At 38.7% G+C, this 27,109-nt stretch overlaps 1 protein-coding gene across 6 annotated transcripts in view; it reads right to left on the bottom strand.

Moving 5' to 3' along the window:
• LOC130924047 (C-terminal binding protein 1) overlaps positions 1-22,587 on the bottom strand; it is a 34,653-nt gene extending 12,066 nt beyond the window's left edge. The window contains exons 1-8 of one of the 6 annotated variants that reach the window (XM_057850352.1): positions 22,437-22,587; positions 19,877-19,925; positions 17,324-17,453; positions 6,362-6,516; positions 6,101-6,245; positions 5,814-6,020; positions 3,126-3,340; positions 63-193 (exon numbers count right to left, since the gene is read on the bottom strand). In XM_057850352.1, coding sequence (XP_057706335.1) covers positions 63-193; positions 3,126-3,340; positions 5,814-6,020; positions 6,101-6,245; positions 6,362-6,516; positions 17,324-17,384 — 914 coding nt within the window. In that variant the 5' untranslated portion in view covers positions 17,385-17,453; positions 19,877-19,925; positions 22,437-22,587. Of the gene's footprint in view, positions 1-62; positions 194-3,125; positions 3,341-5,813; positions 6,021-6,100; positions 6,246-6,361; positions 6,517-13,415; positions 13,490-17,323; positions 17,454-19,876; positions 19,926-21,699; positions 21,870-22,020; positions 22,253-22,366 lie in introns of those variants that run through there. The other 5 variants (XM_057850353.1, XM_057850356.1, XM_057850355.1 and 2 more) reach the window with 5 other exon arrangements.
• Positions 22,588-27,109: the final 4,522 nt, after the last annotated feature.

Below are 27,109 nucleotides of genomic sequence, written 5' to 3'. Positions count from 1 at the left end.
TTTGTTATGTGGAGGAAAATGGAGCTGGTATACAGTATGAAGCAAAATTTTGAGCCAGTTACCTGAAAGGTTCACTTTCATGGACGTCCAAAGCAGCCCCTCGTATCCGACCCTCTTTCAAGGCCTGAGCCAGTGCTTTCTCATCAACTAGGCCGCCTCTTGATGTATTCACCAAGAAGGCTCCCTGACGCATCTGTTTTGATGTAACCAAATAATTTCGTCAAGTTATTGTTGAGGCCATTTTCACAATCATGCAAATATTATTAATACCATTTCAGTGGTGTGTGTATGTTATGGTCCTGTATGTTTTCATTTTGTATTTGTGTGTTTGTCAACTTCAACAAATGGCTGTGGGTAGATCAGCGATTCAATCTTTATCGGTACTTGTATACAGCAAAGGCATTACAAACAAGAGCATAAAAATACACTAATCTGGATTGATATATCGATTGGTTTAGCACAATCAAACCGAAATGGATCAAAATGCAAAACATTTATCAAGGTTTTAAAAGGTTACATATGGTTTTAAATCGCTCGGAGGCCCTTGAATCGAATGGTTGCACAATTTGTAATACAGCGGTACCTCTACATACGAAGTTAATTTGTTCCAGAACCTTGTTTGTAAGTCAAAATGGTCGTATTTCGAGCAGAATTTCCCCATAAGAATACATTATAATTCCATGAATTCATTCACAGCCCGAAAACCTTAAATCCTTAAGAAATGCTGCTAGTACTATTGCAAATAGCAATTACACAGAGCAAAACAAATACATTATGAATAAAAATTGGAATAATAATAATAGTAATAATAATACCTGTAATAATGTAACGAATCGGGTTCTAATGTGGCGAATGTGTTTTGCGTGGTGTACCTTAATGCACACGTGGCTGACTTGATGGAGTGGGAAAGGACTTTTTACTTTCACTTTTCATGTTCAGTTAAGGCGGACAGTAGGCATGTTGTGTTGCACAAGTTCTGAAATAAATGATTAAAAACCTGACGAAGCTGGCGATTTTTGGGAGATGTTACCACAATAATTGTCACCTTAACTGATAAAGACTGGCGAATGGAGGTCGGAGGAGGACTGTCAAGATCATTAAGATTAGGGGTGTGACAAAATATCAAAATGGTGATATATCATGATACTTTGTATCCCAAAAGGTTATCGATATGCTCCTGTCAGGAATCGAGATAACGTTTTAAAAAGGTGTCAATTTAAAAAAAAAAAAAAAAAAAAAAACAAAAACAACAAAATAACAGAACCATCAAGTTGCAGCCAAAATCTTCCACCATAATAGTGTCTCAGTTAACATTAAGGCTTCCATTGACGGTGCTCGACGCCCAATCCATTTAGACTGGGAACGTTCGTTCATTCAAAGCCAGAGTTCACAGTCATTCGGTCCGATTTTCGGGGCATTTACAGGTCACTTGCTGTTCATTTTAGGGCATTTCCTGTTAAGTTTGAGTCTCTGCCTATTTATTTGGATGATTCCCAGGTCACTTCCTGTTATGTAACTCAAAATAAACATGAGGTGACCCATAAAATAACCCAAAATCAACAGGAAGTAACTGAAAATCAACAGGTAAATGACCATAAATGGCCCAAAATTACCTCATTGCCTGGCATTGGCTGCCACTGACAGCCATAGACGTCCAATCCGGGTCGCTGCCACCCTCCCAGTTCAAATGGATTGGACGTCTACTAGTTATAAACACACAGCCGAAGGATGAAAATTGTGTTTTTCTGTTTATTAGTTGCTTGTAGAATATCCTAGAATGATTTCCTGACCAATGTATCGATTGTCGTTGTAGCGCCATATCGTCAGATCATCATTATTGTGAGCTTTGTATCGTATCGTATCGTGAGGTACTTAGAGGTTCCCACTCCTTGTAAAGATTCTACGGCCGTACTGACAAGCCAGTTCACGGACGCACACCACGCTCATATTTTTCTGTCATTTCCATCTTCATTTCAATGGTAAGCCTCACCATTCTCCTTTTTTCACCACCTGCACTAGCATTCTTGGAACCCATGTTGATTTCTGTCACAAGAAAATTTGCCGTGCGTCTGTCTTGCGGGAAAACAAAGAAACTGCAGCGCTGTCATAAATCGTCATATTTCGAGCATGGCGAGTCAAATTTTACGTTGGATGTCGAAAAGATCGTGTGTCGACGCGATCGTATGTCGAGGTACCACTGTATTGGCAAATATTGTATTGTACAAACAATATACCAATTTGCTCCATGAATATGACATCCAAAAATGTTTTTTCATTTCACGTTAATTGTTAGTAAGTATTAGCTCATTACGAGGAAACAAACAATTCTGAGACTTTTAATGTTTATTTGCACCCATTCGTGGTTAATTCTTTATCCCTCTTGTTTGAGTTGTGAAAGAGCAACAGCGAGCAGATTTTATTCCTCACCGACAAAAGCCTGTAATGTACACTAAATCAGGTACATTAATTCCTGAGAACACTAACTCTCTATACTTAACGCTTTCAACAGTGAACTGCTTTGAGATTTAAAAAATAATGAACAATGCCGCAGCAGCGGTTCGCTAAAGTAAAAATAATCTGCAACGAATGTCCTCTTTTTGTTGTATTTTGTTTTAAATCATTACAAGTGTAACTCCTCAATGCACGCTCATTTCAATATTTCAGAATATTAAAGTTGCATAGACTCAAGAAATCAAGTCAATGAACACGTGGTAACAGCAGCTGAGTAGAATTTTCATGACGGACAGACAATAGAGAGAAATTGGCAGACAAAATAATGATATAATAGCTTCTTGTTAATTCAGTCACAGCACCAACGTTTATCAAAGATCGACTGATATCCAAACAGAATATGCAAAACAGCAGAAATGAAGTGAATTTCTCTTAATAAAGGCTTGAGTTTGATAGCAGATTAGTTATTTCCATTGCACTGAACAAGGCAATATTAAGATTCATTAATCCGACAGAAAATTTGAGAAAAATTAGCTAAATTTAAGATTCCTAAAACATTTCAGAGGCCAGTAGTCAATTATTATCTAATCTTATTTTTTACCACATAAGGATTGGCATACTCTAAGTACTATGGTCGAAAGGTGGATAAGATTTCGCACATTTTTCCAGCTCACCTGTTTGATAGTGAAGTCATTGATAAGATGGTGGTTATGCTCGTTGAGGCTGCAGTGCAGGGATACGCAGTCTGAGTGAATGAGCAGGTCTTGGAGGGTAGCCATGCGCTGAAGGCCCAGGGAGCGCTCCACGCCATCAGGCAAATAGGGGTCATAAAAGATGACGCCAAACCCAAAGGCCTTGGCCCGCAGTGCCACTGCTTGGCCAACGCGACCTGGAGGGCCACAATACTGTTTAAGGCCAAACTAGATGTTTTGAATAACACGTTAACTCTCAATTTCAAGTCATAGACATCATCATTATTGACAGGTCAGCTCGGCCATGCACTGAGCAACTCCTTGCCTTGCAGGAGGCCGCCCACATAAAGAGGAGCTTTTCACAAACACGCACGCAGCGAACTAACGGTGGATTTCGGTTCAAAAAGTATGAAAGCTGTACCACATACAAACAGGAAGGAGTGTCTCAGAAGAGATTTGCTCCAGGATTCTAGGTATTTATTATATTTTTCGTACCATGCATGCATTTTAAAACGTTGTGAAAAAAAAATTGAGAAATTAGCCGCTGAGCCATTGGCATCATAGTTCGCAATATTTACGTAAAATAAATACTACCTGCGCATTTTTTTTTTTTTTTTGCTTTTAACCACGAATCAAGAATAATTCAGCGATTTAAGCATTTATTCACAAGAATTTCAACGTAAAAAGCTCTTTGTTGTGGTAAGGCGGCGCCACAGCGAACTTAAAGACCACCCGCACATTCGACATATTTACGTAAAATAAATGCTACTTGCACAGTTTCTTTTGCTTTTAACCAAGAATCGAGACTGTTTTACGTCCATATCTATAAAGAATTCAGGGATTTAAGCATTTATTCACAAGAATTTCAAGTTAAAAAGCTCTTTGCTGTGGTAAGGCAGGGCCACTGTGAACTTAAAGACGAGCCGCACATTCGACATACTGTATTTACGTAAAATAAAAGCTACCTGCACGTTTTTTGCTTTTAACCAAGAATCAAGACAGTTTTACGTCAATATAAAGAATTCAGGGATCTAAGCATTAACCGTATTTTTCGGACATAAGTCACAGTTTTTTTTTTTTCCATAGTTTGGATGGGGGTGCGGCTTATACTCTGGAGCGATTTATGTGTAAAATTATTAACACATTATTATATCAGTTAACATGTTATTTTGGTCTTTTGGAGTGACACTGATGGTTTGGTAAACTTGTTAACAGGTTCTTTATGCTATAGTTATCTGAATAAGTCTTAATAGCTAAGTTACATTAACATACCGGCCACGTTCGCATTTCGTTGTTCATGCATCATGTAACATTATCATTAGAGCTGGGAATCTTTGGCCACCTAACGATTCGATTACGATTCAGGGGATCCAATTCGATTATAAAACGATTATTGATGCACCCCCCTCCTTTTTTTTTTTTTTTTAAATGTTTTGTACATTAGTTCCAAAATTGTTCAAAAATGTTCTTAGGCTAAACCAAACTACTTTTTCAGTATCAAGTTAACATATAACAGTAAACAAATGTACAAAAATAACAGTAAATAAAAAAACTCCAGTCCCCATTCTGAATCAGCAGCTTTTAACTACATTCAATTAATTTAATGTTGTGAATCAACTGTTACAGTTGGTAAAATTGCTCCCGTTATTCCATAATTTCCCTTCTGTCTACTTTTGTCAAAGTTTTAAAACTATTTCATCATTTAAAGATAGATTCAAGACAAGATTCTGCCGATTTAGGAGTATTTTAGATAAAAAGTTAATTAAGTTCGCTACAACAGAGCCTTGTAGAGAGGTCTACCGCTTTAAGATGGCGGCTGTTTACTTATGCCGGAAAGTGTCATTTCGCATCTCTGTTCAATAATACATCTTCTAATACCGATGTCGTCTGTCATATTGCATCTAGTTCTACATATATATGATATCTACTGTAGCCATATGTTTGTAGCAACTAGCAACTGGGGGTTGTTTGTAGCGGCTCTCGGCCGCAGTCAAGTATGATTGTTTTTTTTTATCTAACGGCATGAGTTGAACATGATATTTACTCTCAGTCCATTCCTCATTGCGTCCCAAAGACCGCGCTGACTGTGTTTTACTTTCGCTTTACCTGGTATAATTCAATAAACGGAATTTGGATATTTGTGAATCGTTCTCGAATCTTCCACGGCCGAATCGCGAATAATCTAAGAATCGGAAATTTCGCACGCCTCTAATTATCATACTGTACAGTTATTCAGCATCTTGTTATCTATTGTATTTTTATTTTAAATTGCCTTTCACGATGACATATCTGTTGTATGTGTTGGATTTTATCACGTAAATTTCCCACCAAAATGCGACATACACCGGTGCGTATTATATGTTTTTTTTACCTCTTCATTGCGCATTTTTGGGCTGGTGTGGCAGGTATGACTGAATAGTACGAAAAATACGGTATTCACAAGAATTTTCAACGAAATAAGCTCTTTGTCTGTGATTCCACTCGGTCAGCTTTGACAGCTTCACCAACAATGCAGGCCCCCTATTTATTGGCCCAGCGCACAGCGTCCCGTCAATTACATTATGAAGTCTATGTTCAAGACAACACTCTCAGGTTGGACGTGATTGATTCTTTATCAAATAATGTTTGGAGAGAAACAATTGGATGCATTTTAACAGGCCTTTCACTAACCAAGCCCAATGATGCCAAGTGTCTCTCCTCGAATTCGAGCAGCACCACCGGCCACTTCTCGGATCTGTTCCACACTGGAGGCTCGGGTTCCCTCCCGGAGAGCCTGGTGCATCCAGGTGACTCGTCTGTATAGGTTAAGGATCAAACATAGCGAAGTGTCGGCTGTCTCCTCCACTGAGGATGCTGGAACGTTACAAACGGCAATACCTATGTGGAGAGAGTTAAGAAAAATTTAACAAATTGGATATTCTATACATTAGAAAAATGGCAAAGCTCTATCGTCTTACCAAGCTCAGCAGCTGCTTTGACATCAACATTGTCAAACCCAGACCCAATTCTAACTATTACTCGGAGACCTTTAAACTTCTCCAAGTCATCTCTGGAGAGAGTGATGGTGTGATAAAGCAGGGCGGCCACAGCCTCATTCAGCACCTTTGAAGGACAAATATGGATCATATTAAACCTTTAAGGAGAAAATTTAGCCACAAGGACAAGATGCAGATATGCATAAACGTTTCATAATAACTTTTTTTCAACGTCTCCAGCACCTTCTCGTGAATTTCTTGTGTTGACTGTGCGTCACAGAAGGCCACAGTAGCAACATCTTTGAGGATGGGCATTTCAACAGTGCAGTCGCGCCCGTCTAACAGCGCTACAAGCGGCCGTGGGTGCATAGGCCCGTTCAGGATGGGGGGTCGGATGCCTGAGTCAAAGAGAAAGGAAACCACATGAGGGAAATTGCATGTACTTATAGAAAATTCAAGAGCAATCAATCTGCCAGCGTTGCGGTGTTGTTTCCGTCAACAATAACGAGAATGAAAATATGTCGACCAACATTTTTTTTCACGACGATGAGGAACTAAAAACGTGGCTTGGGAGACTAGAACATAACGAGACGAATGCCAGTTTTCGTATGACGAGACGAGATGTAAATGCGACATAGTCTCCGTTATACTAGTTTGTTTACAATGCGTGACATTTTCATATTGTACGTGGAGATGTCAGTTTGCATCGTAGCAGTGCTTGGGTCGTGTTAGTCATGTGAGAAGTGCGGCGCCTCTCCCTCACTCTCCTCACCAGAGTTTAGGATGTGTCGAAAGGTAGGCTGCGCTGATCTTGCTTGTTTGGTAACAGAGGGAGATTTGTTTTCTTTTCTTGGCTAGAGAGAATGTGCAATGCTGCTTGAGCCTTTAAAGGTTTGTGCTGAGCAGTGTTGTTAATCTTACTTTAAAAAAACTAATTAATTGCAGTTACAAATTACTTCCCCCAAAAAGTAATTGCGTTAACTCAGTTACCTGAATGTAAGAGTAATTAGTTACTTAGCAAAGTAACTGGTGATAATTTATGTTTTTTTTTTCAAAAAAAAAAAAAAAAAAACACAGGTCACACAATGTAAAGTTTAGAGGGTTTTTGGGACAATTGGCTCAAGCCCAATTCTTTACCCTAAACTTAACTAGACAAAGGGGTATTGCGGATATTGCGATAACTAGATAGTAACCTTTGTTATGTGTGGAAGTCATTTAATGTTGTGAATCGACAATTGATAAAATTGCTCCCGTTATTGCATTAGTTCCCTTCCATCTACTTTCGACATGTGTAAGTTTTAAAACTATTTCATCATTTTAAGTCAAGATTTTGCCGATTTAGGAGCATTTTAGATAAAAAGTTACATAGGTTCACTAGGAAGGTTCTCTACATCAGAGCCTTCCTGAGAAGTCTACTGCTTTAAGATGGCGGTTGTTTACTAACACATCTAGCTCATTATACATGTTGCAAATTTCGCCGTGTGTCATTTGCATCTAGTTCTATAATATGTCATATCTACTGTAGCATAATGTGGGCATAGTTTGTAGGCTATCGGCTACAGTCAGGTATTATTGGAGCCACCTAGCATCGCGTTTCCAACGGTGTCACAACTCCCTTGCCTCCTCCCCACTCCTGCTCTGCTCTCTCGTCTCCGTGAGTCCGTCTCTCTCAGACTTTTCTCGCGTCATTCAACCAACATAGTAACGCACGCCTTTCCCGCGTCAGTAACGGTAACAGCGTTGCCAAAATGAGAAAATGAGATTACTCACTACTGAAAAAAATAACGCAGTTATATTCCAACGCCGTTATTAACAACACTGGTGCTGAGTGATCATCAGACTTTAAATGTAACTCCTACTGTTAGCGTAGCATTCGCGTTAGCATTACCTACAGAATGGTGAGCGTCTTCTTAAAACACTGGCCTGTCTAAAGAACAGCCACTTTGCTTTTCTGGTCTGTAAGTCTAGAGGAGTTTCAGTTGGCAAAATGGCACTTGGCTTTTAGCCCACTTCAGCTATTTTGTTTGGTAAATGAGCAATTACTGGGAAATACTGATTGCTTGCAACTTTTGGCTAGACTCTAAGAATAGCAACAAAAACAAAAAAATCCCAGATTCCCCAGTGTTAAACGCTCAGATGATTTTTTGCTTCCAGTTGGGTTTAACTGAAAACGATCAGATGTACTGGTTTTCCTGCTGAGTGTGTGTTATCCCAAAGTTGGCATTGTCCTTGTAGGCGCGACAATACGTGCTCGTTTGTCTTTCATTCGTTTTTATTAGAAACCTTTATTTTTTGACTAAATCTTTTGAATTTTACAGACGAAAACATTTTCAGAAATTGTCGACTAAAACTAGACTGAATTTGTACGAGGTTTTGTGGACTAAAACTAGACAAAGACGAACATATTTTGAAATGACTACAATATGACTAAGACTAAAGTATTTTCGTTCGGCTGCCAAAAAACAACACTGCTGCATTCTAATATTAAAAACTTCAATTTTCGTGCAAGAACGAAATGTTCATGAATACAACATTTATTACATTTATGTACCAGGTAATTATTATTCACAGAAATCTAATTTAACAGGTTTTTCAATTTTGATTGCTGTATTGATTGGTAATGATGAGTAACTAGGAGTAAATTAAGAAAAATCAAGCATGCTGTGTCTCTTTTTTGAAGGAATGTGCATTGAGACTGAGAACAGAAGTTAAATAAAACACTTAAAAGATTTTTTAATACGTTTTGGATTAAAAATATGCAGAAGGAGTCGATCCAATTTAGAAAGACATTTTCTATGTGCCATAGCTACTGTTTTCCCCTATTGTAAACTATAAAGTTTCCATATAACGTAATACTGTAAGGTTGACTATTCATCATAACGTACTGGTTTTAAATTGTTTTTATTCAAGGAAAGAACTTTATGAACAGTATGTATCAGTCACATCTATGAAAATAAACAATATCTGCAAACTGACAAGCAAGTGCGCAACTAGGTATCAACTATCAAACACAAACTCTGTTCAGGAATGTGCAAAACAAACAGGTGAACCGTTCAAAGTTGAATGGGTATAACTTTGTTTTGTCTTTCCTACAGCTTATTATCTACACTTTTTGCCTGGTGAGCTACTTTTCAAATGACCAACCCAAACTTTTAGACCTATATACAACGATGTATGAATGTATGTATGTATATAATTTAGCATACAGGACTGCCAAGAGTTTGCACTGGCAATGAGGTTAGATGCAACGCATGAAGCTTGCATTATGACTCATGTAAAAACAAGACATGACTTGCTGTCACATAAGTCAATCAAAGCCCGGCGCCTGGAAGATTGATATCAAGCTAAAGGGGCTCTGACATCGGTTCCTCCAGTAAAGTTTGACTGGTTCATCTGTGTGTCAATAAAAACATGATTGCAGTCGGGAGCATGGACGGAGTAGTAGCCTGTTTATTCCCTCAAATGAGGATGCGATACACTGACTAGAGGTTCCCTAATTTATCGGTTGCCCGATACATTGACTTTTTCCCCAATGACAGTCAACACAAAGTTTATTTTTGTGATAGAATTCTCGGACAAAAAAAGCATATATATTCGTCAAAAATGCACAAAAGCCAATGGTACAGTTTAGCCACAGTTTCATTCCGTTCTACACACATAAAAGCACACAACAATCCACAGACACAGACACCCCCTACAAATCGACATACGCACAGACACAAACAATTTTAGGAAGAAAGTAATTTCCTTTCGTCATTTTAAAATATATTTGATTGTTTGGAGATACACAAGCACTGTGCATCCCATGCAAATGACCAATATACATTTTGTTTTGTGGACAATTCAATAAAATATATTAAAAATTAGATGCATAATTTTTTTATAAACATTATTTACTTTGAAAGACAGCATATTGCTGCCTTTCCAGTTCCTGTTTGGTGTGAGCTAAATGGCAAGACTTGATCCGGCCGTAGATTGACGGACCAGGAAATAGAACTTGTACCAGCATCGTTTTCGTCGACAACAATAACGAAAATATTACGTCAATGAACACTTTTCATGACGATGACGATATTGAGCTAAAAATGTTTTGGGAGACTTAAATAATGATACAAATGCTAATTTTCGTCAGACGAGAACGAGACGAGAACGAGCTATAGTTTCCGTCACATGTTCACAACGTGTTTTTGTGTAGTTAGCCTGCATCTAGCAGTGTCTGGTTGTGTCACTCGTGACGTGTTCCGGCCAACAAGCCTCCCCGACTCACCACTGTTATCTTCAGTCACTCCAGCTTGCACACACGGTAAGGATTGTTTTGTTATCTTGGCCAGAGAGAATATAAAATGCTTCTTTAGCCTTCAGAGGTCTGTGCTGAGTGATCATCACACACAATAGGGAAACGATAATAGGATTTATGACGTCATCCCAATTACTACAATAACATTATTAATAGGCCCGATAGTAAACAGTATAATATTTTTGGCACGGTGTTGGTGGATTGGGATGTGTGCGTTCGTTTCCACTCCTGTTTTGCTAGTACAATGTATCAGTGACTAAGTGTGGTTTAAGAAAAGGAAGTTGTGCCACAAATCAAGCGCTCCCTTTCTGTGACGTAACGCTCAAGTAACTGCTGTGTGTAGCACGGCTGGCTAGTACATCGGCAGTGTGGGATTTTTTTCAAGTTGTCAGGAGAAAACGCTTCACTAGCAATTTTTAACAAATGCAAAGCCGAAGATCCACGAGGAGGGAAAAAAGTGTCGCGCTACAACACATCCTAATAAGCCACCTAAAAGATCACAATTGCTTCGATGGTGTTTTAAAAGAGTACGAGGACGCGCGAGCTGCGAATGAAGCTGCCCATACAATTCCAAAGCCAGCTAAAAAAGCCGGGGTTGTAACATTTAACAAGGCCTTTGAAAAGTTTCACAAAGATGACCAAGTGCTATAGTGATCACAAACATGATCACAGAAATGATGGCGCTAGGCAACCAATCATTTTCCCTCGTCGAAGACATAGGTTACTACGTCATTTGGAGCCCAGGTTCATCATTCCAAGCCGAATGTTTACCGGAAAGTATGATGAGATTGGCACATGCTTCCATACTTTGATCAGCAACCATGCACGGCACGTAAGTTTCATCACGGACATATAGACGTCTAATGTTAGTCCTGATAGTCCTTGGTATGACGGTGCAGTGGCTGGACAATGATTTCGTACTGTGCAGAGAAGGAACCTCATGCTTTATTGAAAATGGGTTCACTCACTGCCGTTTATATGGGGGATTATTATAAGGCAAGCCATTAATCCGTTTTGTGCTATCATATTTTTGATGAGGAATTAGTGATGAACCTTACTATATATTGTTTGCATTTTACAGTGATAGTTATAACTAAGTTACTGAGAGGCCTTTTGGTTATTGATAGGCTTGCTGTCCTGTATTTGCCAGGTTAAGAAAGTTGTTTCATGGACCAAGGCCACAACAGTCTCCTCTCCTGTAACACCAAATGTTTTTATCTGATGACAAAGCACAATACCTGTTGTGTTTATGTTTTATTTCAGTGCTCATTGTTCACGGAACACATCTTCAATAACATTGACTAATTGACTGTGATTGACTCAAATTATATTTGAAAAAAATAAATATTGGTACTTTATTTGAAGTCGAGACTGTTCTTGTCTTTGTTTTGTTCATTATAATGTTCATGTCATCATGAAAAATCTGGTTAGGTCAAAGGCAATCTATGTTGAATCTACCACTAGTTTTTCAACCTCCAGGTGTTCAAAAACTCAAGTGAATATACATTTAAAAATTATACATTTATTATCAGTTATCCAATATGGGTATCGGCTTTGAAGAGCAGGAAGTTAGCGATATCGGTATCGGTTTCAGAGGATGACTAAAATATGACTAAGACTAATAAGTATTACCGTCCAAAAGACAAAAACAACACTATTGTACGTATTTTAGGACCGGAGCGGAGCAGATGATGTGGACTACCTCATACTGATTAAAATAGAAACGTAAATGTAACGTCGTTTGGAGAGGAGTGGTAGCAGACACGGACCATATGGAATTTAGGGGTAAGAACATTGCCTGCCTAACTGTACATATGGGCACATGTTGTGAGGAGGAAGGAGAAGAGTTTATTGGGAGTGTGCTTGCTGGGGGCAAGGGGGGAGTGTACAAATCTGCAGGGTCTTAGAGGGGAGGTAAAGAGGGGGTTCATAACAGGGTATGAGCCATGACCTAAATTCTCTAATGTGGGAGACTTCCTCATCCAATTTGTTCTCCCTGTCCCACTCTCATGGCTCACAAACCTTTTTGAGTAAAGCAACATGCCATTGACAAATGCAGCATTTGATATATAACAAACTGCAGGGCGCGAACAATAACATCCCCCCAAAAAGCGGCACTGGAATGGACTTTTCCAACAGCAATGACAATTTTCTTCTAGCTTAGAGGAGCGCCCTCCACACCATCTTGGTCCTGCTGCGTGACAGGTGTTTGAGTGTGGGTGTATGTAGAGTTGGAGGGGGTTTTTATGACGAGCTGGAACATTTACTTGGACAAGGGGTAATGGTGAGTGCACAGGAGGGAAGACCACTAATAGTTACGTAGGTAAAACAAATATTTGCTAACACTTCCGGTGACATTTGTCAACATGCGTATTAAACTAAGGAAGCGAAAGCACACAATTGTTGTAAAACAAATAAGACTTTCTATTTCGAAGAGAAAGCTGAAATGTGGTGCACATGGATCGAGAATGCGAAGAGGCTTACTTCTCAGGACAAAGACTAACCGAAAAAGCTTCGTGACAAAGAAGGCCTCAGAACAAGTTGCTGGGGAAATACACAAGCGGGCCTACACACAGGGTAATTTGAGTAAATGACACTGGCATAGCGGGGCCGACAAAATGCAAGCATGGCCGCACACAATACATTTCATTCAGTGATTCATTCATTCTCCCTCCCCTCCTCCGCATGCTCCCTCTGGCTGCAGTTGGAGGAAGGAGAGGTGAGGGGGGAGGGGCAGCAGATGATGATAATGCAGTAAGAAACGGTACTCCACCCAGACATGCGCGCGCGCGCACGTACGCACACACACACAGACACGCTGTTATTCAGTTCCTTCTTAACGTCCGCCACAACACAAACGCGCTCTTAGCGACACACATGGGAACATACACGCATCTGATGGTGCCACACCCAAACCATAGACCTAACCCTTCCAATCAGCAGCCCGGATTTTACAAAGCACAATACGAAATATAGAAACACATGAGCACAAGCGCTAACCTTGCATTATGAAGTCTGTCAGCCCTTCTTCCTCTCTCGCCTCGCTCTCCCTCTATTGCTTTTCTCTCTCTCCCACAGCTCGCTCTCAGCTGTCATCCACGCCCAGCCCTCCCCCCCAGCTCCCTCATCCAATCATAGGCGCCGCCATTGAGGTCCAGCCAACCAACACTAACCTCATTAGCATATAGCAGAGGCCTGAAGGCGGTTTGGGGCCGTTGTCGTTTTTTAAAGAGACAGCTGGCCTGTTTCCCCACGGCTGCGGCCCCGACCCTTCACCTTGCACTCTCCTTCTCATCCGTCTCCAGAGACTCTCTCACAATATTCCCTCCATTTTAAAATCGCAATTCACGCGTCTCAGTCTTTTACTCCTAACTATGCCCTACAATAAAACTGAAAGTTGTGTGCCGGTGTTTTCAACAGTTCACATTTGGCACTTCAATTCCTTTCAAGCCCAGAGTTTAACAAAGTCGGTCCAAAACCTTCATTTTCTTAAGACATTTAGAAGTTGACTGGCTTGTGTTTATTGGATCATTTGCCTGCGACAGAATGAACTGGTGGCCAAATAAACTCTTCAGGACTTTCTGGGAAAGGTCATGATTGACTGCAAGTCATCCAAACCATATCATTTCAATACCATCACCATGTCTGACTGTTGGTCTGATGTTTTTTTGTTGTTGAAATGTTCAGTTATACGGAAGCCAAATGTACAGAATGACTACACAGAGACATCCAGCAAAAAGTCATCAGTCCAGGCCTCCAGACAAACATTTTTTTACTAGGAGCAAATCTGCCCCAAAATTAAAATTTTAGGGGCACAAGATGATGATTCAGGGGTGCACACTGTAAATTGACACTGCAAAGTTTTCCTCCAATTTTCACTGTTTAAGCCAGTGTTTTTCAACCTTTTCTGAGTCGCAGCACGTTTTTACATTGGAAAAAATCTCGCGGCACACCACAAATAAAAAATGTTCCAAAATTACTTTCTGTACAGTATGTTTGATTATAAAATAATTTCTCAGTATTTATACTTACTCAGTGTGAAACTTGAGCCTGTTTAGATGTATACAAAGCCGATATCCTGGCAGGAACCTTCTTCAACAAATCGCTGTTTCTCTGTTTTAATTTTTTAGAGCAGTTAGGCTTGAAAAGCTCAAAATTATCAGACAGTAGGACTTTAGCAATGTCTTTAACCACATTAGGGCCGAGCACCTCTCTGACAATGGCTTTGCAGACAGGTAGTATAATGTCCCTGCCACAGTGTGAGACTTTTTGGATTTAGCAACAAGTTCAGCAACAAGCTAACTGGCCTTAAAGGGCTTTCTCATTTACCTTTGTAGTTTTTCCTCAAAAAAGTTGCCTGTTTCTCTGTATTTTCACAAAGGCGAACAAAATAGTCTATGTTTAAAGTCACGGGTGTTTCATTTGGGGATTTCATTTGCTTGTGTCACGTTCAAGAACTGCTCGGATTTCTAGCCATTAGCCACCTTGCTGTCCTCGACAATGTGCTGGAATAAAACACAGGGGGAGGATTGGCGGTCGTCACATATGGAGAAAATAGAAAGGCCATTACCTGCAAGGACACTGGTCAACCCGGAAATTGACATCCACCTGTCACACTTTGTCAACATGGAAGAGCTATCATTTTAGCAGTGTGCGACCAGCACATATTTTATGATACCTTTAGGCAAGATTTCCTGGACATAAATAAAGCAGCAATATGTGAAGTTGTTGGCAGTCAGAAAAGACTGAAATTTCATAATGCCCTCCAAATTCATAGATAATCAGAAACGAACAATGACGCACGCGGAGAGGGCAGTGCGTGTTGCTTGCCGCCGCAGTCGCATCACGCCCTGTGTGTTGGCTTTTAGCTCAACGGCAAGAACTTTCACATTTCGCCATCGCTCATCGCCTCCCGTGAGTTGAGCCCCTCAGTCAGACTTCCCCCACCGTCTGCCTCCTTTGAAACAGTGCCGGCGGGTTTGTTGGAAAGAAAGTACCGTAGTCAGTTATTGTCCTTTTCGCCATTTCCCAATTATAACCCGCTCCACACATCGCCCACCTAGACCTTTATCTTGTATTTTTCCCTGGCAAACCAGCTTTTTACATTACTACCAACTAGGGCTGCAGCTATCGATTATTTTAGTAGTTGATTATTCGATTGAACTAGTTAGTTCGAATAATCGAGTAATCGGATAAGGAACATGAAAAATAAAAATAAAATAAAATAAAAAGTAAAAGAAAAAAAAAGGATTCATGTACAACAAAAGAACAGAACAATGGCTAACTTACATAGTAAAAGTCCGCTAGCTTAAATGCTATAAAAATGCTAACTTTTTTTTTTTTTTTTTTTTTTTTAAACAATGTTCTAAACCATGGGTGTCCAAACCTGTCCGCAAGGGCCGCTTTGGGTCCTGGTTTTTGTTTCTACCAATCGAGCACAGACAGTTTAACCAATGAAATTTGAGCTAAAACAAGCCGCACCTGACTGCAATCAACTGATTACACTTGTGAGACACCAGATTGGTGAAAAGATGTCATCTTGTTTTGTACGAATGAAATCCAGCACCCACTGCGGCCCTATGTGGAATAGTTTGGACACCACTGTTCTAAACAAATGGTTCGGACACGTATTCCCACAAAAAATATATAAATATACCTATAAACTAAATTACGAATGCATTAAAAAAACATTAGCTCATACAAAAACTTGGCTTATGCTGGGCTTAACATGGAACAGCTGGATTCACCCATGTGAAAGTTTCTAGTTGAACATAATATCATGGTCCTCATGCAAAGTGACTTGTTTGGAAGATTTTGAATAGTCGCTCATACAAAGTCCAATGTTTTAAAGCAGTTCATTATTGAGGTAAACTTAAATGAAGCGCACAAACAAAATAATTCTTGACTGGCTCTTGTATTTGATCTCACTAACAGGACTATGGCTGATTACAACTGTTTAAAAATTATATATTTCATGTTTGCAACTAATGATTATTTAATAACCGATGTATCTGTTGATTGATTTAATGATTAATGTATGGTGTATGAAAACAACTTTACTCAAAAACAAACTGACTGCACAAGACACAGTATTTAAACAAACAGATGATTATGACTTACTGTTTTGTTCCACAACATGTCATCAAATCGGCAAAACTGTTGAACTTTTTTTCCCACGTAATATTAAACGGATGTTTTCAAATATGTTATTTAGATTCAACAAATGATCAGTTTGGCTTTATTGATGACAATATAAATCAGAGAATATGAGAGAGAAGATTTTGACAATTTGAACGCTAAAATAGTATACAAACAAATGTTACAGAAAAAAATAATTGTTCCTGGCTTTTAATCATTTTATTTGTGTTGCTTGGGCCCAAAAGAAATGAAAAAGTGCCACTAAAAAGGTACAAGTTTGGTTTTGCTAAAATTAGAGGCTATATTCAAAATTTCCGATTTTACGTCCTAGTTACGCAGAAAATGTGTATTGTCATTTCTTTGTGTTTCAAGTTAAACTAAATTTATAAAATAAGGAGGTAAATGTACATACATTTACAACGTACGTACATAAATACGCACACACACACATATACATATACATATATATATATATATATATATATAAATGTGTGTGTATATAAAACTAAAATGTGCAACAGAGGAGAAAAAAAAAGGGGGGGGGGGTCAAAGTCGTGACCACAAACCCAAACATTCTGGGGGGAAAAAAGTGTCTTTGTATGTCAATGTGACGAAACAAACTAGGAAATACCAATTACATCCCGGGAACAAAATATATGTTACATGGTGTACTTCATCAATCAAATCAATTGTTATAATCTATTATCTGGTGCACCTCTGACATATTTTCCTTTTCAATCCCAATGCCCCACAAACCAATAAAAACTCACCCTCACAAATGCGGTCTAGCCTCTGGCGCTTGACCTGTTTGTGTTTGTCCATCAGAGCCATAGACTCAGCAGTCTGGATGTTGAACACAGTAGAACCAATATAAAAACCTTAATCTCCACTCCCCTTGAACTGCAAACAGAAAAGACATAACTAAATAAAAATGAATTTCCTCTCTGGAAATATGTTTGGAAAATTTCTAATAAGATTAAAGATGCATGATAACATTGGTTACTGATAATTATCGGCTGATGATGGCAATTACGACGTCACACCGATAATACAGATTAAAAAAAAAAAAAAAAGTAAACAGATAATGCAATCCAATGATTACTAGTATATGCTTGATCTAGCCTCCAAATGTGCGCAATCGACACAGTTTTGTCCAATTCTGCACCAGCGTCTCAAACTCTCCTAAAAGCCATTTTTGTGCAATTAAGTATTTACTACTTAAGAATTATTATTATTAATTAATTTATATACTTTTTTGGATTCAACAAAGTCGTAACTTTTCAAATTAATATATTCAATTCTGTAACATTAATTAATATTGTAATATTAATCAGTTATTGTCTTTTCCAATAAAGTTTCCTCACAATGACAAACACTGCAACTTTTATGCAATATTTGGTGCAGTAGTACCCCTACCTATGAAATTAATTGGTTTTGGAAGTAGTTTCGTAACCTGAAAATTCTGTAAGTAGAGATGCGTTTTCCATGTGAATGCCTTAATCCGTTCCGAGCCTCCCAAAATTCAGACATTAATGTTTTATATAGTGCATAAAAATGCATCAAGACATGTAACAATTACATGTTACAATTACATTATTGCACAATAAACATAAATCAGAGTTGTGCATAGTGTAAAAAACTAAGAATAAACGTTGATACACTCATCTGAAGTTGTCGGAACACTAGGGGCGAATGAACAGGACGCTAGGATACACACATACACAGAAAATTGGATGCCAGCATGGCAGAGCAGCTTGTAAGGTGGTATAAAAAAGTAAACCTTTGAGAAATGTTCAAATTTGTGCATAAAATCACCATCAAATGTGATCTGATCTTTGTCAAAATCACACAGATGAAAAAAACTGTCTGCTTTAACTAAAACCACCCAAACATTTATAGGTTTTTATATTTTAATGAGGATAGTATGCAAATAATGACAGAAGGGGGAAAAATAAGTGAACCATCACATTTAATATTTTGTGCCCCCCCCCCCCACCCTTTGGCAGCAATAACTTCAACCAGAGGCTTCCTGTAACTGCAGATCAGTCTAGCACATCAATCTAATGTTGGCCCATTCTTCCCTACAAAACTGCTGTAGTTCAGTCAGATTCCTGGGATGTCTGGCATGAATCGCTGTCTTTAGGTCATGCCACAGCATCTCAATGGGGTTCAAGTCTGGACTTTGACTTGGCTACTCGAGAATATGTATTTTGTTCTTCTGTGTTTTGGATCATTGTCTTGTTGCAGCATCCATCCTCTTTTTAGCCACAAATGTCTGACAAACGGCCTCAGGTTTTCCTGCAAAACATCCTGATAAACGTTTGAATTCATTCTTTGTTAACCTTGGAGTATTTTGCACGGAACTCTTGGCATCATTTTTGTTGGACGGCCACTCCTTGGGAGAGAAGCAACAGTGACCAAACTCTCTCCATTTGTAGACAACTTCTCTGACTGTCTATTGATGAACATCCCTACTTTTATAGATGGTTTTGTATACTTTCCCAGCTTTATACAAATGAACAACCCTTGATCCTAGGTCTTCAGACAACTCTTTGACCGAGCCATGATGCACAACAGACAATAGTGGGCAGGGCAGCTTTATGCCACTCAACAGTGATTGGGCACACACCTGACTTTAATTGTTTGGTAAAAATTAGTTTCAATTGCTCTTGAAGTCTCCTTAGGCAGAGGGTTCACTTATTTTTCCCCCCTCCTGTTGTTGTTTGCATGCTAGCCTCATTAAAATACTGTATGAAAACCCATAAATGTTTGGGTGGTTGTAGTTAAAGCTGGCACTGCTTTCATCTGTGTGATTTTGACAAAGATCAGATTTGATGGTGATTTTATGCAGAAATGTGAAAAATTTCAATAGGTTCAGATACTTTTTCATACAACTGTATAGGTATGTTACGTTCAGTAAACTCCGGGAGCTGAGAGTTCCAGCCATACTGTTATTTTTTCCTTTCTTATCCAGATTTTTTTTTTCATAACAAGAGGCAATATCTTGCTGTTGATGCATCTTAATCAAAAACTTATCAAGAGATGTTCGCAAGTAGAGGTACCACTGTATTCTCCAAATGTGTTACAAAAAGAGCGGAAAGCCAAAAGTCTCACACAAAGTAGCTTTTTATAAAATTCTAAAAACATTTTCAGGAAATAAGCTAATTTTAGCTACATTTTTATTACTGAGCTATGCTTCTTCATGAATTGGCATGACTGAAACCTGTGAAGAGGATTAATTATCAACTCAAAGACAACACGGTAATGTAATATCAAGTACAGTTGTTTCACTTAAATTAAGCAATGGGATGTTGAGCACTCACATGAAAAGTAGTGTCTGTTGTAGACGGTCGGTTGTCAGTGTAGTTGATACTGTAAACAAAGAACAAGAACATGAACTTTATATTGAAAGGTGGGTTTTCATCTACCTGATTTTGATGGCATTTTCAAAAACATATCACAAAAATACACTTTTGGAGGTGATGGAATTATTTTCAGTTTACCGATAAAAGGTGTATTTGGACCTAATAATGGAAACATGCCGGACATTACTGCCATCTGAAATGTCAGTTTGGCTTCTCTTCATTAGTTTGCGAGTGTTTTGGGGGACATGACTTCTTGCTTTAGAGCAGTGGTTCTTAACCTTGCTAAAGGTAACGAACCCCGCGAGTTTGACAGGTGCATTCACCGAACACTTCGAAATTTCATAATAAAGCTATTTTTTACAAACTCAAAACCCAACAAGCTAACATCAAAGTGAATTCCTGTTCGAATTTCTTCCAGATTTCTAATTTACTAAATAAATGTGCCTTTTAGTGTTGATGTTCATGTTGCTAAATTAAATAAAACTCATTTCATTTCACACTGTTCCTTTTGTTTTCCTGATGTAAAATGACGCAAATGTTTTTTTAGTTGTCTACGCAGCTCACGCTGCCTGTAGGTCCATTATACTTGCTCATACCGAGTGCAAGTCAATCTTCCAACGAGAAAACCGATTTCTCCTCCCATTTGATATGAGGGCTAGGAAATGGAATAAAGCCTGAAAATTGAGGGATACCAGTCCAAAACCTGGTTTAAAACGCCATTTTGCCTAGTTTTAGTCAGCGTACAAAATAGGGCTCTGTGATTCTTAACCTTCACTGAACCCCTTGGATTCAATCGAACCCCAGTTAAAAACCACTGCTTCAGCCGATTACAGTAACAGTTTTTTGTTGTGCGCATGCGCAACTGTCCCATGGCAGGATGTGAGATTATTATTTTTTTCAAGATGTAAACTTCAGTTTTGTCTTTTAAATGTAGCAAGTTTGCAGAGACATGGCCTCCTGGATCCCTTTTATGTAGGGCAATCTTCATAATTCACAAATAAACCCCATTAGCCTGAACTAAACTGTAGTATATGAATCAGTCATGGATCAGGATTTTGCAATTTTTTGCACTTTTTCTTTTTAAACAAACACAATGAATGTAAGTTGAAGTGCAACAATAAAAATAGAAACTAAGATAACATTTTTATAATGAAGAATATGACCTTTTAAATAATATAAAATAAAGAAAAAATAAGAATACAAGGATAGATGAAGAGAAAAAAACAGGGTGAAACTCAAGAAAAGCAATCGAATAAATACGGAATCAAATACGCCAATTCAAAAACATAGTGAGTCAACCAAAGTCAAACAGGGCTATTTAAGTCAATTGTTATAGTTTCAATGTTGCAATATATATCAAAAACTCCTAAAAAGTCGCAATTTCAGTTTTTTCCATATATCGTTCAGCCTTAGTTACAGTACTTTGATTCTCTGGGCAGTCAATACTGGAAGTCTTCGAAGATGTTTCTCACTTAGTTTAGTGAGGTGGTGGGAATCGGAAAAAGTGATGAAGCAGAAAAGATGAGAGCCGAAAGGTCTTTTTACGACTAGCAGGACAGTCAAGTTGCTATCGTTTCAATCCCCAAACAAAACATGGATGAATGAACATATCCCCAGGCACGTTTAAAATTCATCAGGATTATGTTGTCCGTTTCTGCGTTAAGCATGATTTAAAATTAAAATAACGAACCTTATTGTCCTCTCGTTTGCAAGAATACATTTTACAAGCGTAGTGTGTTCTAGTTTCCAAGTATGCGCAGTTACGTGCTAACTTAGCTTACCATCACGCAGAAGCCGCAGCGCATTTGCAACTTTTTCACAAGTTTGTGTTAAAAAGGCGCTGGGCCTGAAACTACAGCGTCGCTACTGTTAAAAGTTGAAAGTCACCACGGGGACAAAATTCCCTTGTTAGCAGCAAATACCTTACCCTTACTCAATTAACATTAGCTGAGAATGCTAGCTACAAGTCGATAAACTGGAACAATACAATGAATGGCGGATGTTATTTTCCCACCTCGCACGTGTTTGCTTTACATCGGGTTATGAGTATTGGATTTAGATGAACCGTACAGGTGGGAAAATAACATCTGCGAACTACCCACATAGCATAACGGGCTAGCTAGCCCGCATCCAAACAGCAACATTCCGCGGTTCGAAATGATCTTTGAATGGGACATTCCCGACCTCCGATGCGTGCGGCGTGCAAGGTTTCGTGGCTGCAGTCGGGCAGCGAAAAATGACGGTCGAAAGCCACTTATATAACGACATACGTGATCAACAATGCTAATGCTAGCTAGCTTGCTACCGCCGTGTGGGTAAGATGCAAGAGGAGGGAGCCCATTTCGCTCGATTTGTTATCAGCGAGTGGCGCCCCGGTGGGGAAGGGGGGGGGGGGTGAAATCAAACTCAAAAGCAACAATTCTCAAAGACATAACGAGCATCACCCACGTGACTGAATTCGAGTAGCACTACAGCAATAGCATGCGTTCGAATCTTGAGGAAAATGCCAGTTCTTTACCCCGAGTAAACTCTTTTGAGAGTGCTGAAACAGTGTGCGTGCGTCGGCGGTTCCCTCTCTCCCGGTCGCCATGAAATTGCACAAAAGAGGAAGTGCTATGTTAGATGGGGGGGCAGTGTGAGAAAGAGCGGCGGTGGTCTGGAAGGAGCGCCCTCACCTTTCATGGCGGAACGCTGACTTTCAACTGGATCTTTAGCGAGAGGAACTTTAACCTGACATCACCTACAGTACATAATTGGCTAAATTAAAATTGGCACGTGGTAGGTTTCAACCTGCAAAAAATAAGAAGAAGAAAAAAAAAAGACACTTCATTGGTAGAGCCGACCAGCCCATAAACCGTCACCCTTTAATTATTTTTTATATGTGAAAATTGATTTTGTTTTTATTATTGTAATTATGATATTACGATACAGTTATCCCTTGTTTTTCGCGGTTAATGGGGACCAGAACCCACCGCGATAAGTGAAAAACCGCGAAACCCCCATTTTTAAAAGATGTGTTCAATGTATTTACTCAGATTTAGCATTTGAAAGATATATATACACTACCGTTCAAAAGTTTGGGGTCCCACAGAGTACATAATGAAAAATCTGATATGATACACTACGGTTCAAAAGTTTGGGGTCTATTAACTCATTCACTCCCAGCCATTTTCACCGATGCAACTCCCTTCGCTTCCGGCTATTTTACTGGATTTTGACTGATTTTGCAAGGCCCACAGAAAATTCTGTTCTATTGCTATATAAACGTGGAACCCACCAGCTATTTTTTTGCTTTAGTTACATCCCAAACATCTGAATAATGTTTTCCTTTTACAAAAAAACATAAACAACAAGCCAAATACAGCTTTTGATAGCAAAGTAACTATTTATTTACACAAAACCAGTGTTGGGAGTAACGCCGTTATAAATAACGCCGTGTGTACGTGTGATACATCATTGGAAAGCTTAAAATTTCAATTTTCTGGGGGAAGAAAATTTTTGAACAGGAGGGCATTTTAAAAAAGTATATATTTTTTTAAACAGCGAAACCCTAACTGGAGTTGAGAGCATGAGAGAGCAGAATTAAAGATGCCATGATTTTAACAACATATTATCGCGTACTTACCTTGTTTCGAACCAAAAACTCCATGTAGCGTGTATCACCGAGTGTGAATGGCCACAGCCGGATTCTTAGGGATTCGGGAATGTTTGAAAAATCAGTTTCTGCTCTTGCACCCCTCTTCAAAATAAACTGCTGTATTTTAAGCCAAAAGAACTGTTGTGTTTGATAGAACAATATGTCTGTATGCCGCCATAGCAGTTTCATAGCGCATGAAGCCCCCAAACTATTTTTAATTTGTCCATTTTACCCTGAAAACCCCCATTTATAGACGTCGCGCAACCACTTTTGTTTCAACCCACCCATAAAAAGAAGGTAAGTCATTACGGTATATTTATTATTCAAAATGTCTGTCATTTTTAGCTTAGAATTATTCTTCTTGTCTAATATTTCGTTGGGGGGAAAAAAAAAAAAAGACTTAAAAAAATTAGTCACTCGCATATTTTTGAGATTTAAACAAATTATGTCACAATGAAAAAAATTGGTGTCAGTAAATAAGTCACGGATAGCTACCTCATAATTATCGCTTAATTGTAGGTTTTTTTTTTTTTTTTGTTACTGTCGCATTTTCCCCAATATGTTAGATGATAAATAATCGATCCAAACAAAGAAGAATGGGGGGGGGGGGGGGGTTTAAAAGGGTAAATATATGAAAAAGAACATCTCGACCACTTCTTGACGTCTGCGATTTCTGCATCGCAACCCGTTATATTACCATGTTTCACTCATAAAATCCCCCAGTCTCCCCAACTTAAGTTTCAAAAGGTTGTTAGCCCTCTATCACTGTCAGTGGGACCCAATAAGTTAAAATAATTTACTGAAATATATATTTAGCTTATTCAAAAAATATAATGTTCATAGTTCATGTTTCATGGTGGATTAAAGTTTATTGTGAAGCACTGATTTGTATTACACTGTTTCTTATGCACATTGAACTACAACCCCTAGCAAAAAGTATGGAATCACCAGTCTCCGACGAGCACACATTCAGACATTTTATCAATGTAGAACAAACTCAGATAAAAAGCTTGAAAAAATAATTAATTAGTTAAAAAGTGCAACTCCTTCGCGTTCAGAAACACTAAATGAATAAAAAACACTGTGGTGGTCAGTAAATGTTACCTTTATAGAGCAAGTGCAGTGGGAAAAAATATGGAATCGTGAGAAACAAACAAAGAAATAACAATCAAAACACATCTCTAGTATTTAGTAACACGTCCTCTGGATTTTATGACAGCTTGATGTCTCTGAGGCATGGACTTGATGAATATTCTTCATCAATTTGGTGCCAACTCTCTTTGATTGCAGTTGCCAGATCATCCTTGCTGGTCGGAGCCTTGCTGTGGACCTTTTTTTTTCTCGATTTCCACCACAGGTTTTCAATAGGGTTGAGATCTGAGCTATTTGCAGGCCATGGCATTGAAAGGATGAGTCTTTCTCCTAGGAATGCTTTAACAGTTTTAGCTCTGTGGCATGATGCATTGTCATCTTAGAAAATGACATATTTTCAATTGAAGGAATAAGAAAGCTAAAATTTTAATGTAAACTTGTGCATTTATTGAAGATTTAACCACAGCCATCTCCCCAGTGCCTTTGCCTGACATGCAGCCCCATATCATCAAGGATTGAGGGAATTTTGATGTTTTCTTCAGGCAGTCATCTTTGTAAATCTCACTGGAACAGCACCAAAAAAAGTTCCAGCATCATCACCTTGTCAAGAGTCAAGAATCTGCATTGGGCAAGGTTTTTGCTAGAAGTTGTACATATCACAGAGACATTTGTTTCATTGTCTATCAAATTTTATTGGTACATAAATTGTGCAATAGATTCATATCCAGAATATCTCCATCTGAAAACGTATGCCAAAATTAATCAACTCGGAAAGGCCACCAAAAACCCTCTGTATCATTCACTCACGTCACTCTCAACTCAGTCCCATTCACTTTACAATCCATTATATTGTGCCATACTATTTGTAATGGACTTGATGCAGCATTTTCATTTTATTACTTTGACAGGCTAGGCAACACCATAACATAACTTCTCCTAAGTATCTCAATCACAATATGTTTTGACATTTATAAAGCTCTATATCAAGTTTAAGGCATGGTCCAAACAGTGTCTTCTGCATTGTCGATATACTTGAAGCAACTTAAAAGAGATCACAAACATCAAAGATAAATGAATTAGTACAATGGGGGAAAGGGATTACCTGGACAGACTTAACGAGTGCTCCAGGCGTGTGAAATAGGTTAGTAAAAATGAAAGGAGACTCCAAACACTGCAGTAACAGATCCCATCAGACCTGTAAATATTCTGCAAGTGAGAGGTGCGAAAACTCTAACAGCATGAAAGGAATGGCCTTTATATATACTCTAAAATACTATGGAAAAAAACATTTAAATTTATAGTGAATGGGGTCTACAATAGAATTGTGGCATGTTTTGGAATGTATCATGTGGAGCATATCTTTACATATTGCAAATCAATATTACATCTTCCAGTAATAGCTCGTATTGTCAAAAACACAGGCCTTCATACCGATGCGGACTTTATAATTTAAAACTAAATGTTTTAACCACTAGGTTTACTGCAACATTGACCATCTTCCCCGTATCTGTAGGAGAGGAGACTGCTTGCGGTCTTCACAAGGGTTATTATTTTAATTGTCCGAGGCTGGAGTTATAAAGTAAGCGGCCGCGACATGCAAGGTTACACAATGATTCAAGTTTTGCTAACAGTCACTTGTGTCCTGACTGGTGACATGCAACGAGGGGTCCGAGAATTAAGTAGACACACGCAAGCTAATGTGATCCAATACAAGAGCTGTACAAACGACTGCCTTGTGACAAACAATGCAAGTGAATGAATGCTGAAAACATGTCTTTGTCAAGCAAAATATGGATACAACTCTTGTTTTGGGCATTAGATCGTTTTCTGCAGGATGTTATTGTCGTCTGTACGAATGAGGACATCATAAATCCAATCTTCATTGAAGCAGAGTCCACCCCAATATTTGACATTAGAATTATGATTTTCTATGGCTGAATACCATAATTTTCGCACTATAAGCCGCCACCACCAAATTTGGCACGAAAATGGCATTTGTTCACAAACCGCACTGGACTATAAGCTGCAGCTGTCCTCACTGTATTATGGGATATTAACACCAAAAGATATTAACGGGTAACACTTTGACAGCGGCATCATAAGACTGTCATAAGAACAAATGAACTACCATTGCTTCAAGAAGCTTGATTTGGCCATTATTGCTCCCTCGGGGGAGACAGTCAACCTCTGCTGCCACCTGCTGTCAACACTGTTGTTGTACACCATGCCTCCTAGCATGCATTGCAGCGCTACAGAGGTAAGTAACAATCAAAATTCATGGTTTGTGCCAATTCTTCAGTTACTGTTCTAGTTGTTTCATTAATTGCCAATCATGGTATTTGGTAACACCTTTTTGACAGTGGCACCATAAGACTGTGAATAGACAATCAAAATTATGACATGACACCATCATGAGCATTAATGAATGCTTATAACAGAGGTCATTTAGTGTTATCCAGTAA

The sequence above is a fragment of the Corythoichthys intestinalis genome, chromosome 11 (genome assembly GCF_030265065.1).
Source record: "Corythoichthys intestinalis isolate RoL2023-P3 chromosome 11, ASM3026506v1, whole genome shotgun sequence".
Classification (NCBI taxonomy): domain Eukaryota; kingdom Metazoa; phylum Chordata; class Actinopteri; order Syngnathiformes; family Syngnathidae; genus Corythoichthys; species Corythoichthys intestinalis.
The sequence above is the reverse complement of the archived record's forward strand: the minus strand, read 5'-3'. Positions and strand labels throughout refer to the sequence as shown.